At 40.3% G+C, this 21,018-nt stretch overlaps 1 protein-coding gene across 1 annotated transcript in view; it reads right to left on the bottom strand.

Annotated features, from left to right (window-relative positions):
- Positions 1-21,018, bottom strand: part of SPTA1 (spectrin alpha, erythrocytic 1) — a 69,178-nt gene that overhangs the window by 37,051 nt on the left and 11,109 nt on the right. The window contains exons 9-21 of the mRNA XM_084865792.1: positions 20,723-20,858; positions 20,521-20,622; positions 18,935-19,072; positions 18,208-18,318; positions 15,643-15,720; positions 15,348-15,503; positions 13,513-13,717; positions 11,741-11,922; positions 8,595-8,838; positions 6,754-6,876; positions 3,831-4,048; positions 1,580-1,672; positions 275-412 (exon numbers count right to left, since the gene is read on the bottom strand). Of these exons, the coding sequence (XP_084721918.1) occupies positions 275-412; positions 1,580-1,672; positions 3,831-4,048; positions 6,754-6,876; positions 8,595-8,838; positions 11,741-11,922; positions 13,513-13,717; positions 15,348-15,503; positions 15,643-15,720; positions 18,208-18,318; positions 18,935-19,072; positions 20,521-20,622; positions 20,723-20,858 (1,924 nt within the window). The remainder of the gene's footprint in view (positions 1-274; positions 413-1,579; positions 1,673-3,830; positions 4,049-6,753; positions 6,877-8,594; positions 8,839-11,740; positions 11,923-13,512; positions 13,718-15,347; positions 15,504-15,642; positions 15,721-18,207; positions 18,319-18,934; positions 19,073-20,520; positions 20,623-20,722; positions 20,859-21,018) is intronic.

The following is a 21,018-nucleotide window of genomic DNA, read 5'->3' as shown; positions in this document are numbered from 1 at the left end:
GCTGCTCCTTTTGAACCGGGGTCCTCCGAATGAGGGCGGCCGGTCCATGAACAACACCTTCCAACTGTGTGAATCTGATGGAAACCAGATGATGCGACAAACCTGACAGCTAAGTTTGTGTTAGAAAAAACTACCACCTTAAGGTTTATTTTTGTAACTTTTTTTAACCAGGGAAAGCAACCCCAGAAAAATGCTGACTGACTGAAACAGGAATATCTGGCAGGACTGTGGAGGAGGCCCTCGTGGCCGGGAAGAAGTCGGAAGGAGTACGCACCTTGTTGATGGAGCTGAGCAGCGTTAAGACATCCCCTTTCTTCATGGTGACTTCTCGGTTGCTGCGGGCCTGGAAGTCATACAAAGCCAGCACCCTCTCTTCTCGAGCGGCGCCCTCCACGGGGGCAGCCTGTTGCTGCTGAACAAAACCAGAAGAAGTCCATGTAAGTCACCCATCGGGAACATCTCTCTGTAGAACCTGACGAAGGGGCAGGGAAGGGGGGTGCAGGGGGCTCTCCCTGCACCTCACAAGAGAAAGAAACCTCTAGTTGGAACCTCTTCCATGGCTGACAGTAACAAAGAGATCTCAACGTGGCATTTGCAGAGATATTGCTCCATCCTAACACTTCTCGGGGAACAGGGAGGCTGGCAATGCGAACACATAGTGAGCAAGTGAGTGTGCAATGTGTTGGAAATATATTAAATGCTCTAAGCCATCAGCTCTTAAAGCAGATATTAAATCATTATATACATAATGCTTCAGAATATTATTTGAGAAATGTAAAGACTCATTACCTATCTCTCATCACCCTTTTCATTCCTTGGGCCTCCAGTAGGAATCCTCTAACAGGGGTCCTCAAACTTTTTAAAGTGGGGGCCAGATCACGGTCCCTCAGAGAGCTGGAGGGCCGGACTATATGAACTACTAATCCCTACTGTAACACCTCAGCTGCGCTCACTGCCCAAAAAACCTGGCGGGCCGGATCAGACTCCTCTGCGGGCCGCATGTGGCCCGTGGGCCGTAGTTTGAAGACCCCTGCAACCCTTTGACCTTTAAATCATTAGCTTCCCTGGCCCTGGTCTGACACAACCAACTGATGTGTCTCTATCACACGGAGGTTTCTCTCTGTGTGTCTCTCCTCCCGCCTTCCACTCTCTCTAAAAGTCAATGGAAAAATATCCTCAGGTGATAATTAACAACAAGACAAAGACTACAATTTCCCTGCAAATTTGGATTATTTTTTATTCATGTTTGCATATGGTGGACATTTAAAAGTGTTGGTATAGGAAAAAACGAATAAAGGAAGGAAAGGAATCAAGAAGAAATGTATGAGGAAGAGATGCAAACAAAAGAGATAATTAGAAAAAGAACAGTGAAAAATAACACTCATCTAGAAATCCTTAGGTACTAAAACTTTGTTGATGCTATGAAGATGCTACAATTTTTGTACATAAAGATCATAGAACTTACTATTTTCTTTGCAATTATTTCCTGGATTATAGAAAGTAAAGCCCAGTAGCTAAGAGAATTCCTTTATCTTTGCTGTGGGCACTGTGATTCCTGTCATCCCTGACTTTTCCTTACCTGGCAGGCTGCAGCCTGGTCCCGCAGGGCCTGCATGCTGTTTCCAAACGCATTGAGGTCCACCAGGAAGGCTTCGTGCTTCTTTAGAAGGACCTGGATTTGTTGATGAGAAGATCATGAGAAGCAACCCAGAAAGGTCAGTAAGGTCAGTAAGCGGCCCTGGGGGTGTTTCAAACATTACTCTGGGTTATCCGGATTGACCCAATTCCTGGCAAAACACGTTTAATATTAATATTTTAACCTTACATTAGCAAGTACAAGAAAATAGAAATTAAAAAATAAATAATTCCAAAGAGGACATACAGATGGCCAAGAGACATATGAAAAGATGCTCGAAGTCACTGAGCATCAGAGAGATGCAAATGAAAATGACAAAGAGGTATCGCCTCACACCTGCTACCATCAATGAAACAAACAAGTGCTGGCGAGGATGCGAAGAAAAGGGAACCCTCGCGCACTGCTGGTGGGAATGCAGACTGGCGCAGCCACTGTGGAGAACAGTATGGAATTTACTAAAAAAATTAAAATTGGGACTACAGTTTGACCCAGTGATCCTACTTCTAGAAATATATTCTAAGAAGCTTGAAATACCAAATCACATCAGTAAGGACATATGCACCCCTATATTCATAGCTGCACTATTATTTATTTATTTATTTATTAAAAATATATTTTATTAATTTTTGTACAGAGAGGAAGGGAGAGAGATAGAGAGTTAGAAACATAGATGAGAGAGAGAGTCATTGATCAGCTGCCTCTTGCACATCCCCTACTGGGGATATGCCTGCAACCAAGGTACATGCCCTTGACCGGAATCGAACCAGGGACCTTTCAGTCCCCAAGCCGACGCTCTATCCATTGAGCCAAACCGGTTTCGGCCATAGCTGCACTATTTATAATAGCTTCCATATAAAAGATATGGAAACAGCCTAAGTGCCCATCAGTGGATGAATGGATAAAAAAGCTGTGGTGCATTTACACCAGGGAATACTATGCATCTGTAAAAAAGAAGGATTTCTTACCCTTTGCAACAGCACGGAGGGACCTGGAGAGTATTAAGCTGAGTGAAATAAACCAGTCAAAAAAGGCAAATATCACACGATCTCACTTATAAGTGGAATCTAGTGAACATAATAAACTGATGAACAAAAGAGGTCCAGAGAGAGACATGAAGACATGGAACAGACAACCTCTGACATGCTTTAGAGTAGGGGTGTCGAACTCAATCAGAGAAGGGGCCAAAATCTAAAATCCAGGCTAAATCGCGGGCAGAATGGTTTACTGAACAGTCATAAACTGACAATGTCATAAACTGACAGCGGAGTGCAGTGATGACAGCGCAGTGCGGGCCACATTGCAAGGCCTGGCCAGCCGGATTTGGCCCACGGGCCTTGTGTTTGACACATGTGCTTTAGAGGGTTGGGAGGGAAGACAGGAAGAGGTTAACCGAAGAACTCATATACATACAGTATATGCATAACTAATAGACAAAGACAATAGTGTGGTGAAGGCCTGGGGCGAAGCAGGGCTTGGGAGGAGGGGGTAAAAATGGGGAAATTCAGGGGACAGCTGTAATACTGTCATAAATAAATAAATAAATAAATAAATAAATAAATAAATAAATAATTTTAATGTATTTGCCTCAATAAACATGAAGTCAAAAGTGCACAAGCATTTTATCAAAACATATAGCTAAAAGATGCTCCTGCTGATACTGCCACTTTGTAGGATTAAACATTTGTATAAATTTATATGCTCATTTTAATTACTTCTTGCACTAATTATGAAATATTATATTGTATTCCCACAGGACAATGAGCAAAACAAATAAATTGATATAAAAGGTAACATGATCTTTGTTTTCTTTTTCTTGTCCCAAGATGTCTGTCTGATTATATTTTAAAAAAAACAGACACAACTATTTAAGGTGATTAATTCTTAAAACTAAAACTATGGTTGATTTGTGACATCTGAAGGTGACTCTGGGAAATTTAAGCTGGGACCAAGACAGGCAGGGATCTCCAGTCATGCCTTTTTGACTTTAACTTATCTCTAGGGGATCTGTAGATTTCTGTGGGATTGGGAAAACGTAATCTATCTTTTGGGATCTCTGCCAACTCGGAGGGTATAGGGGGAAACCCAAAAGCTATCGTATCACTCTGAAATACCTGAATAACCTAACAATACCTGTTAACGCCCCACAAAATAATTTGGTGAACACCAGACAACGGCCACCCCATGTCTGCCTTACCCCAGCTGTTTCTTCATCAGCCCCATAGTTAGTATTGTCCACAATGGGCTCCTTCTCTCTAATCCATGCATCTGCTTCGTGCAGGTCGGCCAGGTACTGCTGGAACTGGACATTGGCCTCCAGATCATTCTGCCGCCTCGCAGCTCGACCTTGGAGAGACTCCATGTTCTCATTCAAGCTTTTGACCCGGGAGGCCACATCATCTGCTGCGAAGTGTCCTGTGGAGCAGACAGAAAAGGTGAGTGTGACCCTCGTGACCATTCACTACAATTCAATCCTTTTGGTGATCTTGGGGAGAGAAAGGGAGGATGAGGATGATGCTTGATGTACTCAATCTGCCATTTTACCTAAATTTCTGGAGATTAGGATGCTGGATGCTAATGAGGGATAGATGTGTATGTGTGGTGGCGTAAGTGTGTCTATACGGTGGTTCATTAAGTGCTATGTTCTGTTATACAGACCTGAAAACAAAATACACTTGTGTGGGTGCTGCTCAGTGTTCCAAAAACATGTGCTCTCTAGACTAAAGAGAAAATTCAACATATTCCCATTTCTGTCTATAAAGGACATATTACTATAGGAATTGTTCTGCACCTAAACAATTAGAAAACTATAAAATGCGATGATTTCCAGACAATAGGCAGAGGATTGTGACTTCTGAGAGAAGGGGAAGAAAGAAATGAGGCATGACCTATGACTGCCATAGTGTATGTCTGGATCAGTTTCTAGACGGCAGTGTTGTTGGGGGGGGGGGTAATTAAGGGAGGGAAGGTGGAGGAGTAGATGTGGGAGGGGGAGGGGTAACCCAGACAGAACTAGCGATCACACTGAGTAGAGGAGACAGGAATGAGTTATGGGGAGACCAGACAGGTAGAGCCTGTGGAACCCAGTACAGAAGAGAAAAGTGCTGCCCAGAGATGGAGCTTCAAAGACATGCAGAGAGGTGCCTTAGGGCAGGGTGGGGAACCTTTTCTCTGCCAAGGGCCATTTGGATATTTCTAACATCATTTTTGGGCCATACAAAACTGTCAACTTAAAAATTAGCCTGCTATATGTATTTGGTCAAACATTTAATTAACTCACTCCTAATGCCTTGGCAGGGCCAGACCAAACGATTTCTAGATCATTATATGTATGGTCTGCGGGCCAGATGTTAACTGTATACACAAATATATATTCCATTGGCCATTAGACCCCAGAAATCTTCACTGTACACTTGTGAAAGAATGAGTGTGAAAAAGGCAAATGTCTTAGCATCATGATGAAAACCATAAAACAAACCTTGAGAATCACTACCCTAGAATAAAACACATGCATGTGCATGCACACACACACCACAGGACTATAGCTAATAAACAAGTAGAGATAGTAGATAAAATTATAATGAATATACCGCTAATCCAAAGAAAGCAGAAACTGACAAACAACAACAAAAAAATATCAAAATGTTACATTTAAATTTAACTATCGATATATTGACAATTGTTTTAAATGTAAGTGGTCTAAATATTCCAATAAAAAGGAAAGATGACCAGAATGCATATAATAAAAGCAAAATCTAAGTATATGCTGCCTATAAGAAATCTGCTTTATTCTTGCACAGGAGCCATGCTAATCTTCTCTGCATTGTTCTGATTTTAGTGTACTTGCTGCTGAAGCAAGCATGATAAAAAAAACAAACAAAACCCTGCTATAATATATATATATATATATATATATATATATATATATATATATATAGAGAGAGAGAGAGAGAGAGAGAGAGAGAGAGAGAGAGAGCGCAAGCAAAAGGATGGAGAAATCCATATTATGCAAACAGGAGCCAGACACTGTGGTGTGTGGCTTTGCTAAAGTTGTCCTAAGTAGCCTTTAGGGTGACACCAGGGATAAGGAATGTTATACCATAATGCTAAAAATTTAAATTCATCAAAAAGACATAACAGGCCTATATACATGAATCTAATAACAGGGCTTCAAAATACTAAATGAAATAGAAATAGATAAAATGTAACTAAAAGAAATAGAAATAGATAAAATTCACAATTACAGCTAGAGATTAAAAATAACAATAAGATAAGTCACTATAATAAAATAGAAATACCAAACAAAAATTTTTTAGGTTTGAATCACTCAACTAAGCTCTAAAATTTTGTTCAGCACCCTTTTAAAGTATACTTTTGATAGCTGGACAATTTATTTTTGAGTCAATAGAAGGAGAATCCTAATTTAGTCTGCACTGGTTATACCACACCTGGTATTTGATATTTGGTCCTGAACAACATTTAACCAGTAGGGGTTTGTGAAGATGGGAGACCAAGAAGAGGAAAGACATTGAGACAATTAAAGCAAAAAATGTGAAGAAGTGGTGTTACTTACTACCATGACTATAAGACAGTGGGAACCTCAGACATGTCTTTACAGACTTGGAAGTTCCCATAGGGGAAAAGTGTTTGATTTGTTTTATGGGATTTGGATCATAAATTCTGAATTTTATAACTCCTACAGAAAATTATATTGATTATTAGGGTAATGTAGTTTATTTTAATAACTAGAAGCCCAATGCACAAAGATTAGTGCCAGAATGGGCCTTCCTTTCCCTGGCTGCCAGAACCACCTTTGCTACGGCCTGAGCTGCCTTTCCACCTTCCTACACTGCTCAGAGGCCCAGAGTTGCCAGGGGGCAGGGCTGAACACCTGCATCCCTCCATGCCCCCACCATCTTTGTTGGGTTAATTTGCATACTCACTTCTGATTGGCTGGTGGGCATCACAAATAGCATGTTACTCTTTTATTAGATAGATACAAACATTGTATCTGTCAGAAATGGCCAAGGGAAATTTCTGTATTAGATGGTAAGGTGGATCTCAAATTCCTAGAGTTTGGGTTAGGGATGATTGTTCAACTCAATCTGAATCATACATACCTTCCTCTACCATCTTGTTTCCCTTCTCTGTTATCGCTCGGATGCGTGGCTCATGGCTGGCAATGTCAGCCTGGATGACCTGGTGTCTATTCAGAAGATTCTTTGATGTAATCAGGTCTTTGCCTACAGAAGAAAAATAAGTTTAAGGTCTGGTATTATTGTAGTGTACTCAATAAGAAGAGGCTATGTTACTCTTGAATCTACAAGTTCTTTCCTTCAAGGTTCTAGCCACTGAATGGCTTGCTGAAATCTACCCCATTTGTCTGAGTTAACTCTGCTCAGTTTTTTTTTTATTTCCCTTGCCTCTCTGTACTAAGAAAATTCTACTCTTTCACTAACAACAACAACAACAACAAAAGATAAATAAATCACTATTCTCTTTGTAAGATAGTAGAAAGGTAAATAACTTTCCAAATCAACTTCCAATATAATGCAACCGATTTTCTTTCAGAATATTGTGGCACAAAAATCAGGGTCTTCCACTTTTAATTTTTATGGGTGTCAAGGAGTTATTTAATCCTCTAAATTTAGTTGTGTTTTTTTTTTTTTATCATAAAATTGGCACAATGTTAGCTGTTTTAAATTTTTATTTGTAAGGATTAGATATAACATGAAAAGTGCCTTTCTCATTGCTTAATATTAATCATATTTTAAAAAATATAGTTTTCCTTGGATTCAGAGACAGGAAGGGAGAGGGAGAAAGAGATAGAAACATCAATGATGAGAGAGAACCATCAATTGGCTGCCTTCTGCATGCCCCCTACTTGAGATTGAACCTGCAAACTGGGCATGTGCCCTTACGGGAAATTGAACCATGACCTCCTGGTTCATGAATCATACTCAACCACTGAAGCACACCAGCTGGGCTCATTGCTTATCATTCAAAAGCATATAATAAATACAATATCTTTTAAAAAAATATATTTTATTGATTTTTCACAGAGAGGAAGAGAGAGGGATAGAGAGTTAGAAACATCGATGAGAGAGAATCATCGATCAGCTGCCTCTTGCACGCCCCCTACTGGGGATGTGCCCGCAACCAAGGTACATGTCCTTGACCGGAATCGAACCCGGGACCTTTAAGTCCTCAGGCCGACGCTCTATCCACTGAGCCAAACCGGTCCCGGCTAAATACAATATCTTATTAATTTCCTCCATCTTCCTAGGTCCCTAGTGAATCCTCCTTTTCTCCCATCCATGCTTCCCCTCTTTTTCCTTCAAAATTTCCTTCCCTATACTCCACACTAAATGCCTCTCTAGAAACTTTCTATGTCGTCCACCTTTAAAAGAGATCCTTCTCTTCTAGGAAGTTTTCCCAGACTAGCCTCCCATTGTCACCATTGTCTAGACCCTCATGGATGTCCCCAATACGGGCATATTAAGTTTATATTATATTGATGCCTACTTTTTTTTCTATTTCAATGCAAGCGTCCTGGCACTGACAATGGTAAACTGATAGCTTCCAAGGAAAAGAAAATGTGTCCTTTATCTGCTACTTCACCCCTTTTATATTTGTAATAGCTCATTTGCTTATAAAAGGGATTCGTCAACAATTTAGATTAAAAACTCTTGGTACCTCAAACACTATGACTGCTCAACCAGGAACCTTGGCAATAACCTAAATTAGAGAAAGTAGCCAAGAGCAGAGCACTGAAGCTCTTCCAAAAGACCTTGAGTTCATGGTCCTGTTCATGTCGATTTTAGGACATAAACTTTTAAGTTCCAATTTTTAAAACAATTTCCAAGCTTTGCCCCACCCTGCTATTGTATCCCAGATCCTTCTAACTATCTGCAGACCTTGGGGCTCGCCTTCCGGCTCCACTGGGTCCCTCTGTACTAACCAAGGAGGGTGGAGGCTGCTGAAGGTTCGGTCTCTTGGATCCAGGCCTCCTCATCCTCAGTGTCTCTGCAAATCTGCTGCAGGCGAAGGATGTCCACGAGCTTCTTCTTCCGGGTAGCCAGTGGTTCCTTCAGGGCCTCAAACCGGGACACCAGGGACGCCTGCCTTGCCCGAATGTCCCCGGCATCGGGGTGGCCAGTTTCTTCAAAATAGTTTGCCAGGTCTGTGATGGTGTCGACTTGTTCCTAAGGAAGACATTGCATGTGGGTCAGGAAATGCTGCCATTCAGTAGAAAGGGATGAGGGTTTGGTGAGAGGCCCTGGAGAGAATCAGCCCCATTAGGTGCTGTGATTCTAATCAAATCAGTGAACTCGAGCAGAAGGGGTTGCTACTGTGAGGACCATTTCATCAATCTAAAAGAGCGATTTGTGGGAAAGTGTTATATTGTAAATCAGAAGACGCCTTAATTTACAATAAGCCAAATTTATGTGGAGTCTTTTTCATTTGGCTAGCACTAGCGGACCCAGAGAAAATATTGCTTCTCAAATTCTGGGGTCCAAGATGGTGGAAGTCTTTTCTATTTATATGTTCTTTTCAGCCTTTTGTCTTCCAAATTTGGCATGACTTCCAGACCTGAGAAAAAGTCCTCTGTGCTGGGACAGGACTGTGAGGCCATATCTCAAGGCCTGGCCTGGTGCCAGCACTGACAACTCTGTCTGAGGCACAGTTTATGGCTTCTCTGGAATGGGAGTGGTCTTATTTCCCCCTGTCATTTAAGCAAGGAAACATTTACAGAATCCAGAATAGCAGGGTTAAAATTTTAAACAGCAGTTTTTAGCCAAGATGGAGGTTACTATGCTTCAAAAGTAACTTTCAAACCCCATTTCAGAAAGGACTAAATATTTATGGTGTGTGCCAAGGAAAGCAGAGATACCAGAGCTATAGAACCTTAACTGTATGGGACTATTGATAAATTTGGTCCTAAGGAAAATGGTGCTGGGCTTTTTCAATCTCAGTTCCCCTTTCATCCTCATCATCTCCCTTTAAAATGAGCTATAATTGTAAATAACATAGATACTTCTGAAGCCGAAGTCTGTTGCATAACAGGAATGATTGCTATGAGATTACATGTGATGTCACAAAACAAATGTCAAAACCCCAGAAAAAGAAATGTAAAGGCACGCCTTGGTCAGTACCCAGCTGTGTGAAATGGAATAAATCACAGTCTTCATTTGAGCCATTATTTAAGAAAGGAGAAATACAGAAATCTGGTTCTAAAAGATCTCCTTGGAAAAAAAAAATTTCAGTAGTATTTCTGTATGCTAAAATAGATATACAGATGTGTTCCTTCTTATTAGTGAGGTCAACTATAAATGGGCTGGCAGAAACAGGTAGATAGGATTTTTGTTTGTCTGCTTGTTTTGCCTTTTTGCTGGAGTAGGGGAGAGAGGTACATAAGGAAACTTCTGGTGGTTGATGGAGACTTCACTTGGGGTGGTGAGTGCACAGTACAGTGCACAGATGCTGCGTTGTGGAATTGTGCACTTGAAATCTGTATGGTTTAGTTAACCAGGGTCACCCCAATGAATTCATTAAAACACAAATAAAAATAAAAAATTACAAAAGTGCCCCAAAATAGTTCTTCAAGAGGTAAATGAACAGTAAGCGCTGGTTTTACTTATTCTATTTTGATATCCAATTCTCAACCTATAAAGGTTTTGATATACCTTGTCTCAATTTGGAACAAACCATTAACCATCAATAGCTCCTTAAAATATATACACACTTATTCATAAAAAAGTAAAAGCTCCTTAAAGAATTAAAATTAATATCTCTCACTAGCCAACTGTTCTCATCTCTTAGGATACTTTAACTTTGGAAAACAACATAGTGTACTAGAGTGATTTTGAAACATCACAATTGTCATCATCATGATGGATCTACTGCATTATTTGAAAACCTCTAAGTGCTGTGGAAGGTGCCCAGACTAAGAAGATAGAAGACGTGACTTTTATTCTTGGCTGCCAGTCAGCAAGTTGCCACTTGATCTTGGAAAAGCTCTTTTACCTATTTTAATTTTAATTTTAATGTCCTCGTCCATATAGTAAGGACTTTGGGCTGGAGGGTATTTTAAGATCCTTTCTAACTATAATATTCCATACTTGAAATTACTTTTGCAAGCACATATCTTAGCCTCTTTTCCAACCAGAAGAACCAATTCCTGGTGATTGGATGCCCTAAATTTCCCCAAAGGTTCACATATTTATTATATTTATTATGTATTTACATATACTGTTCTTCCTCTTTGTATGTTTTGTTTATCTTTCATCAAATCATTTGAAAACTTGTTGCAAACTCTCTCCCTCCATGTTAGATTTCAAGCCATCTTCACACAGTTTGTGTTTTTTCTATCCCCAGCCTTATTTCATGCCCCATCAAGCCATTCTTAGAGCCATGTAAATGACCTAGTTTGTTAGCTCTGTCTTCTGTAGATTGTTCTTTCTTTCCCATATCACCCAAAGTGACCAAAAAGTAAATAGCATAAGAATGTATTTTAACAAGACAGATTAGGGAGACCTTCTAGGAAACAGCAGAATCATTTTAAAACACAAGCTAAGATTCCCAAGGTTGAAAAATTGAGTCAACTGGAATTGAATTTCCATTAAGGTTTCTGGAAACTCATGCACAGTGTCTATAGTCTAGAAACTTACTAGATAAATGTATTTTAAATAACAGTCTGGGGGGACTCCAGGGGGTGTAACTTCAAAGTAAGAGCCTAGACATCTGTATCACAGTCCTGGCCCTGGTGTTAATTTTCCCTATGAAGTTATGTTACTTGTACAGGTTTCAATTTTCTAAACTAAAACAAACAAATAAAACTGGTAGGATAAAAGATATGTTCATGCTTTGAAATGCAGAATGCTCAAACAAGAAAAGGCAATTTTATCCAAACCCTTATATATTGAGACCAGGCAACCAGGAGAATGGCTGTGTTAAAGGAAATATTGGAAAGAGGCAGTTTACCAACTAAAATCTTTGCATTTTTACCTTTAATTTTTTTTTAATCTCTTTCTCTTGATAATAATTACTTGGGATGAGTTTGCTCAGGTGCTTTGGCCTACGACTGGTAAATAGCTAGCAACAAACCTGACGAGCAGCCACTCCAGACTCCAAGAAGTTGTGCTTCCTGAGTAGATTCTGTACATCAGCCAGGCCTTTCCCATAATCCTCCGAGGTGGCCTGCCATTCCACCTCCTCCAGCCAGCGCTTCAGGTCTTCGGCATTATTTTCAAACTGCAGCTGCTGGTTAGCTTCGAACAACTGGGTCCCTGCGAAAGGACAGCAAGTATGAGAGGTACCGTCACTGCTTCTCCTGACAAATAATACCTCCCGCCAACTTAAGCAGAAATACATTTTGATAATCCAATGAAAATGGTAACTATCATATGATGTCATACAAGAAACCACTTTACATTTGTAGAACTTCTTGGTATTTGTTTTCACATAAAGTTATGTTCTCAAAACAAAGAAAAACGGTAAGTCAGGGCTGCTGTTAGATTTTAAACAGCTTGGGTGTTTTCATATGTCATTTCTTGCTCTTCTTTGAGACCTCCTTTTCAAGGGAATTTAAACCCAAGCACTGCATTTTCCAAGAGAAGTATAACACTGGGGGTTGGCTCCATTTACAGTTTTGAAGTGTCTTCTTATAAATGCCTTTCTCAGAACTTTGTTAGCCCCTCTTAGTGCCTGTCCTTCACCACAAACCAGGCACCACACCTTCTCTTCCAAAAACAGTCCTGACTATGCACACTGTTCCCTGATAAACTTTAAATTATATGAACTTATAGCAATTAATGACATTCTTTCTGCATAGCAATTACTGTATGGCGATTTCTTATTGTTACAGTCAAGCTGGATTTCCCCCTTACTTTTCAGAATGACATCAAACAAAATCAGTATGAATCCTTCTCTAACCAGGACAGAGCATGTTCAGAACAAGGAGAATATTAATAAGAGAACCTCATTATTTGTGTTAATTATAACTGATTATAAAAAAAAAAAACACTAGAGAAAACTGACCTAGAGGTCACCAGATAAATTCAATGTTAGTAAAAATATTCAAGTAGATATGTGGAGTTTTTAAAAAGAGCTTACTGCAGAGTCTGAACACTTCAAGATAGGTAAGAAACAAACAACAACAAAGTCATTAAGCCCTTTTTATAAAAATAAAATATTGTGGAAACATCACATTTGGCGCTGACAATCTTTTAATGTTTAGTTACCTGGGTTATAATATCTTGTCTATGGAACCAGAACCTTAATTTAAGGACACTAGTATTAGTTGCATAGACAACATAGAATTCATGGTTGCTGAATATTTTTTAAGAAAAATTTTAGCCCTGGCCGGTGTTGCTCAGTGGATAGAGTGTCAGCCTGCAGACTGAAGGACCCAGGTTTGTTTCTGGTCAAGGGCACATGCCCAGGTTGTGGGCTCCATCCCCAGTGTGGGGATGTGCAGGAGGCAGCCAATCAATGATTGTCTCTCATCATTAATGCTTTCTCTCTCTCTCTCTCTGTCTCTCTCTCTCTCTCCCCTTTCCTCTCTGAAATCATAATATATATTTTTTTTAAAGAAAAAATTTTTCAAATGGAAGAAAACAAAAGAAGTTTCAGTAAAAAACAAAACAAAACACAACTACGTGCATGAAGGAAACATAAAATTTGTAAATGTATAGTGTGATAAACTTAGGTTGGACTTTGAAAACGTCTTGACTAATGGAGGAAGATACTGGGAAGCGGATGAGTAGCATCTTTCTCAAAGAGGTCACCAGGGAAATTCAAGAAGATGAAGGTGAAGATGAACGTGGTAGGTTTCAGAATTTAAGAATTAGCCTTTCCATGAAACCTCTGCTCCTCACCTTTCTGCGCTGTGGCCTCCAGCAATTGCTCCCACAGGCTGGCCACTTCCGCCAGCCGAGCAGCCACACTGTCCGCGGCGTAGTGGCCTCCCTCGATCATCTCCTGGCCGGTCTTCTCCAGGTTACTGAGTAGGATCTTGTTAGCTGCCAATTCTTCTTCAAAGACTTGCTGCTTCTGAACCCGGCTCTTCAAGTTCTGTGTATCCTGAGACAAGGCAAAAATAAATAAATAAATAAATAAATAAACAAACAAACAAACAAACAAACAAATAAATAAAATAATAATAAAAATTAATCATTACTTGAAAAATGAGGGGAAAACATTTTGAGGACAGGGGTTACTTCTCACTATGTCCTAGGGAGAAGAAAGAAGACAGAGCTGTCCTTGTCCAAGTGCAGAGTCAGACATGTGACTTAATTTTTCCTTCTATACATGTGGCAGACATAGCTAATCAATCCCTAAAATTATTTCTACTGAGCCTGGAATTGTTTTTGAACTGGACACCTCACACAAGAAATAACTATCAGTCAGAGCTGTCATGAAGGATGAAAATTATGGTCCATTTCTGTCCTAGTATATCTACCCTCCATCCTTTTGCCCCATGTAGAAGACATGTTGACCCTAAATGCACCAGAACCACAACTCCCCTAGAGAACACAGGCAGATGGTGCTGAGTTTTACAGAAAGAATAAAAGGTTCAGATAAGATGGTAATTTTAATCGTATTTAATAAAAGCCCAGTGACTGAAAAGCAGAACAACCGTTCGACCAGTCACTATGATGCGCACTGACCTCCAGGGGGCAGATGCTTAATGCAGGACTGCCCCCTGGTAGTCAGTGTGCTCCCACAGTGGGAGTGCTGCTTGGCTGACCAGGATGAGCAGTGCTCCCACAGCAGGCCAATCCCCACAGGCCGTGCTCCCCACCAGTGCACAAATTCCATGCACCAGGCCTCTGGTAGTTCTATAAAGATATACAAAAAAATCTGAGGTATACATTTACAAATACATGATAATCTAGGAATTTCCCAAAGAAGCCCAAGTTCACCTCCAAAATTCATGCCTCTAACCCCCTTATTTTAAATTGCCTTCTAAACAATTGGATAAATTGGGCAACTGACTTCACAATTTATACGCCTGGTTTTCTCATCTATTAAACTAGAGGTTGTTCCCTCCGAGCTACAAAACTCTATGTCTATCTTATACCAAACCCAAGTAGCTTCCAAGAAATGTGAGTGTCCATTAGGATTAAACACAAGGTTTTTCTACTATCAGGGTGCGGAGGGGAACAGAAGACGTGATAAAAGATCAACAAAGAGCTCAGTAAGGAGCAGTCCCTCCTTTACACCACTCTGTTAAGGCCCTTTGGAAATTTTGTGCCAGAAGAAAGGGTGATGGGCAGCAGGGTATACGAAAACCAAAAACTAGATTCTTGGCTCTTCCCTATATGCAGAGCCTTAGGGCAGTGGTCGGCAAACTGCGGCTCGCAAGCCACATGCGGCTCTTTAGCCCCTTGAGTGTGGCTCTTCCACAAAAGACCACGTGTGGGCGCCCATATAAAGTGCGATTGAAACTTCATGGCCCATGCGCAGAAGTCGATTTTCGGCTCTCAAAAGAAATCTCAATCGTTGTACTGTTGATGTTTGGCTCTGTTGACTAATGAGTTTGCCGACCACTGCCTTAAGGGAACCATTGCCCTTCTCCGAGACTCTGTCTCCTCATCTGTGAAGTGAGGCTTACTAACTGAACCCTGTGGTCCTTTCAGCTTTAAGACTGTAAGTCCACAAAACTAACAGATCCTGGTGACGATGTCCAGGGCTGGGAAACCCTGCCTACCTTATACTCTTCATCATCTGTCAGCTTTTTCTTCTTGTTGATCCAGTTCTTCAGGTCATCTGAGTCCTGGTACAGCTGCTGCAGAAGCAGGGAGTCCTCCAGCAGCCTGCGCCGAGTGGCAGCTCTTTCGCGCAGGGCATCCCGGCGAGCCAGCAGCTGCAAAACCAGGAGCAAAGTCATTGTCGGCTCAACCAAAGGTGGGCACAGGAGAGTCACTGCTCACACCGGTCACCCAGCCCCCCGCACGTTCCCTGGCCGGGTGCACAGACCAGCACAGATGAGCCCTTGAACATACCCCATCCCGGATAGAAGCGATGTTCTCTGAATCATAATGATCATTGTCAATCAGCTTGGTTGCTGTGTTGTCTAATGTCTGAAAAGCAAAACAAAAGAACCCAGGGTTGTTTTGATTAACTGAGTGCCATCCGTGAGTATGTTTGGGTAGCTATTTAAAGAAGGAATCATGGTAATGTGGAGAGAGATCCTACTCTAATTTCTATTATAAATTATATTTTAAAATGTAGACCTTAGTTCTATTATAAAATTTCTGAAGGACCTCCATGCTGCTTTCCATAGTGGCTGCACCAATCTGCATCCCCATGACAGTGCAAGAGTTCCCTTTTCTCCACATTCTCTCACTTGTTTGTTGATTTATTGATGATAACCACCTGATAGGTATGAAGCTGTATCTCATTGTGGTTTTAATTTGCATATCTCTGATGATTAGTGAGGATGAACATCTTTTTATATGTGTGTTGGTCATCTCGATATTGGAAAAGTGTCTATTCAGGTCCTCTGCCATTTTTTAATTGGATTGTGTGTGTGTATGTCTGGTGTTTTTGTCTTGTCTTCTTTTGTGTGTTTTTATCTTTTTTTATTTCTTTATTGATTAAGGTGTTACATATGTGTCCTTATCCCCCCACTAACCGCACCTCCCCACTCATACTCCACCCCCTCACTCATGCCCTCACCCCCCTGTTGTCTGTGTCCATTGGCTAGGCTTATATGCATGCATACAAGTCCTTTGGTTAATCTCTCCCCCTTACTTCCACCCTCCCCTACCTTCCCTCTGAGGTTTGATGGTCTAATCAACATTTAATGCTGTGCTTCATCTAATTTTCTGTTGATTTTTTTCTAGTGTATTCTCCATTTCAGTTACTGTATTCTTTTTATCTGACTAGTTCTTTTTTATGGTTTCTATGTCCTTTTTTTATGCTGACTATCACTTTGTTGATGTTCTCACTGAACTGACCTATTTTCCCTCTAAGTTCCTTGACCATCCTTATAATCAGCTTTTTAAATTCTATATCTGATAGAGTACTTGCATCCATTTCATTTGGTTCCTTTTTCTGGAGATTTTTTTTCTGTTCTTTCATTTGGGATATGTTTCTTTATCTCCCCATTTTATCTGTCTCTGTGTCTTTGTTTCCATGTATTAGGTAAATCTGCTATGTCCCTGAGTCTTGCTGGGTAGCCTGTGTATTTGGTGTTCTTTGGAGCCTAGTGATACATCCTCCTCATCACCTGAGCCAGCTACTCCAGGGTGTCCCTTGTGTGGGTTGTGTGTGCCCTTTTGTTGTAGTTAAGCCTTATTTGCTATTGGTACATCAGTGATTCAGAATGCCCCTTAGACTGGATAACTGTTAAGAATGGCTCCTGTGCAGGGGCTGATGCATGGGGTGGGATTTGCCCCAGTGGAATTTGTTGTCTATAAAGGTCTCCTTTCAGTGTACCACTTGTAGAGCTAGTTGGTGGTCTTAAACTGGTCACTGAGTGAGTTGTTTCTGTGATTTCTTTGAAGGAACTGGAGTGCAGATCAGTGTTAGATGCTGTCGGTAACTGTCCCAGGGCTACCTGTTAGGAAGTACAAAGAGATCTGCAGTGCAGGCCGCCTGTGCTTGGCCTGGATGCATATGGGAGGGAGCACAATGCAAAGTGAAGACAGCTTCCACCAGCATCAAGCCTGAGGCAGGTCAGCCAAAGGTTCAGGGCATCAAAGCCTGCTGCCACCAGCCAGCTGCCCATATGTCTGCAGAGGTAAATTTTTACTTATATTTATTCATGGATCTCCCTCCCGCTAAATGTCCAGAGTGAAAGATGGATTAATTAATTCATAACAGGAAAAGAATCTAAAATAAATGATAACACTTTATAACTAAAAACATTATTTTATACCATTTGCTTTTACCAATGAGAATAAACCAAAGAATTATATGTCTGATGATTAACAGGGAAGACTTAGAATTTGATTGTTATTTTAATTATTGCAATGATGGTGGCATGTGTGCCTATGTGTGAATTTCAACCAGTTCCATCTTAGGAGATGACTAAAGATAAAATATATTGGACCCACAAAAATTTTCATACATTTCTCTGGGCTCTGCTTACATATTGACTAGTTTTCCTAGACATTGCAATATACAGTTCACAGGAAAATTGTAGTAGCATTAGATGAGAAATACAAAGATGAAGATATGCTTATAAAGAAAAATAACAACTTTATTTAGTTTTTGTTTTCCCCCTCTCTATTACTAAAAAGGAAAAAAATAAAATAATACAGTCAAACTATGAATATTATGGTTTCTATTTATATTGAAGAAAAAATGCAATCATTTACTTGATCAAAAATATAAATGTCATAAATACTCAAAAAATTCTAATTATTTTTTGTGGAGCAAATACTGAATCAATAGAAATTAGTATAACTATTTTTCTGGATATTTTCTCTTAAGAATAATTCTCATGTTATAGCTAATAGTTACAAGAGTGATTCTCCCTAAGGATAAGTGTTGGAGGTTATATATATATATATATATATATATATATAAAACCAATACCCAAACCAAGGCCCATTTCTTACTGTGATCTTTTCTTCCTGGGCAGTGAAGGCTTCTTCAAAGTCATCGTGCTTCTGAAGAAGGGTTTCTACAGCACCCAGAGAGTTTCCCAGGTCCTCGTTTTCCAGGAAAGCCTATAGAACACAGAAAGACACACCTGTGCTGTACCTCATTGGTGCAAAACATGCCTTTGGAATATCTTTGAGACAAGGACTAAGGAAGGAGGTGAAAAGGGAGTTGGAGAAAAAGGTGGGAATTAACATGAAAAGTTTAGTAATTAGAGATTAATCTCAAAAGCAGGAGCTTCTGACTTTCTTCCCAGGCCTCTCATAGAACTAATCACCTTTGTCTCTAGGTCTGTTCATATAGAATTCTCCCAGCCAATGTAGGCACTATTCTGAGCTCTCGAAGCTGCCTCATGAGGACCACTCACATCCCCCAGAAAATCTCTGGTTAATCCTGCCCGACTCATCACAATCCCTTTACAATTTGATATTATTTTTTCCTTATGTTTATTTGAGATCAAACTCTCTGCTATATATTTAGGTATTTATTTCCATACATTTGTTCATGAGGGACTAATAACAGCCTTGTATAAAAAGGAGTCAATCTTTTCTGAGTGGTTCACTCTTCAGTTCCCAGGACAAGCGTAGGACCAAGGAAATGGTTGTGAGACTGTAGATACTCATCATGGCGGTAATTGAGGGGTAAAATACTGGTTCCAGACACTTGCTGAATCCTTCCTGTTACCTCTTGTCTGCTCATCCAGCTGTCCACTTGCTCACTGTCACGGTAGAATAGGTGCAAGTCCAAGCACTGCTCATACTGATGCTGGCGCTTGTCCCATAGGTCCAGCAGTGCAGCCCAGTTGTTGGCAAGCTTTGTCATCTTTGGAAAGGAAACGACGATGTATCAGGAAGGCATTTAACTAATTTATATCAGTCCACTAAACAAAAAGTCTACTTTATTGAGCATCTAATAAATACAAGGTATTTTGAAGGACACAAAAATGAACAGTAAGTGGGCTTTTCTCTATGGGCTCCAACAGCTAAATGAATAAATGTAGCATAGAAAAAAATGGGACAAATACCATAACAGAGGTACAGCACATTTACTTTACATAAATAAACAAGAAAAGATTAATTCTGATTGGAAGACCCAAGGAGTAGAAATATGGGAAGTATATTACTAAGTGGATATTTAAAGGGTGGGGAGGAGAATCAGGATTGTAGGTAGAAATAATGCCACAAATAAGTAATTGTTCCAAGTGATTGTTAGGTTGTACAAAGTGCTCCAGAGAAATGAATGTGCCTTTAAAAAGTGGACATTTGTTGAATTTCAAGTTCATAGAGCACTTAAATTATATGAAAGCAAATAAGAACCACCAAAGAGAAAAGTGACATTACCAAACCCATAAAAAAGCCCGTGTTTGCCCAAGCATCTATCCAGGAGACACCAGTCTGTAACCACAGCTGCTGTGAGCTCCACCAAAAGGGCAGCACAAATTCTCAGAATCCAAGGATAATAGGTAAGTTTTTAAAAATGTAGGGTTCTATCATTCCTTTGGTAGAAATGGTTAATAATAAAAGCCATATTATAAGGTACCCATAGATTACTGGGGAAATTCAAGTTATGATTATCTCAACGTCATCCATCACACAGCACTGGAGGCTGTGCTTAGAATGTAACAAAATGCAAAAAAACCTACGGATATTATTTTGAGTATCATCCCAAAGAGCTCCTGGGATTTGGTGACTGGAGCAAAATGTCTCTTAGGGGTCAGATAGTTGAGATGAGCCCCTGCAATCCAGGAGGTTAGGATGATGGCAAACCTAGTTCTTTACTTAGTGGAATTCTTAACGTTCAAAGCTTTTTGGTTTTCAAAAACACAGAAAAAGGAGAATCAGTTTTTGATTTGAAATTGTATGGAGGAGAAAAGAGGAAGTATACATCCCAGGCACCCTGGGGAATCCAAAGATCAGTGAGGTGCAGTCCTCACAGAATTCATCATCTAGAGGTGATCATGGGAAAGAAACAAAACAGATTCTATGTGACAAGGAAAAATGGTATGGAGGCTTCAAATTAGGCTGTGTGTAGGTTGGTGAAATTAAATAGGTTCATGATACAAAGCTAAGCACACATTTTGTCCAGAGAATTTCAAATTGCTCCATTTAGCTAGAGCAATATGTGAAGGAAGCAGTGTGAGTTGTTGTCATATTACTAATATCTTTATATGATGTCTATCCTCTTCCCATTTAAAGATTATTATATTATTATGAGGTTAAATGAGAGCTAAATATACATCAAAATTGCACAACTTCTGGTAAATGAATTACCTTTTCCAAAATTTCACTGGAGGCTTCATGGTTGACATCCAGCAGGGCTTGACCAGTCTCATCAGCCGTTTGGAATCGGTCGTCATAAGAGTCAATCTCATGCTGTGACCACAAGACAACATGTCTTAACATGCAGCGAGGAACTTTATGGCATTCCTAGCTCCTCTCTTTTCCTCTTCTAGAGGAGGCCTTTTCTCTTTACCTTATGCTGCTGATGCCTGTCCAGTAGGGCTTCTCCACCAGCCACGTCTGTGGGCAGCTCGTCAGCATTGATGAGTGCAGTCTTCTCTGTCATCCAGCCTGAGAGTTCATCATAGTCGGATAGGAAGCGCTGGTACCTGTGGGAGAAAGGTACAAACAAGGCCAAGAAGGAGAAACCAGATGTAAACTGACTTTGTCGAAGGGTATGGGTTGAGTTGAGCTAAAAGTGCAATATGCTCCTTGCCCTGATTCTACCCTTTCTCTTCCCCTGATGGACTCCCTGTTCCTTTAACGGTT

Source organism: Pipistrellus hanaki, assembly GCF_964339955.1.
Source record: "Pipistrellus hanaki genome assembly, chromosome: 18".
Taxonomy (NCBI): domain Eukaryota; kingdom Metazoa; phylum Chordata; class Mammalia; order Chiroptera; family Vespertilionidae; genus Pipistrellus; species Pipistrellus hanaki.
Note: the sequence above shows the minus strand (reverse complement) of the source record. Positions and strands in the feature narration are given on the sequence as shown.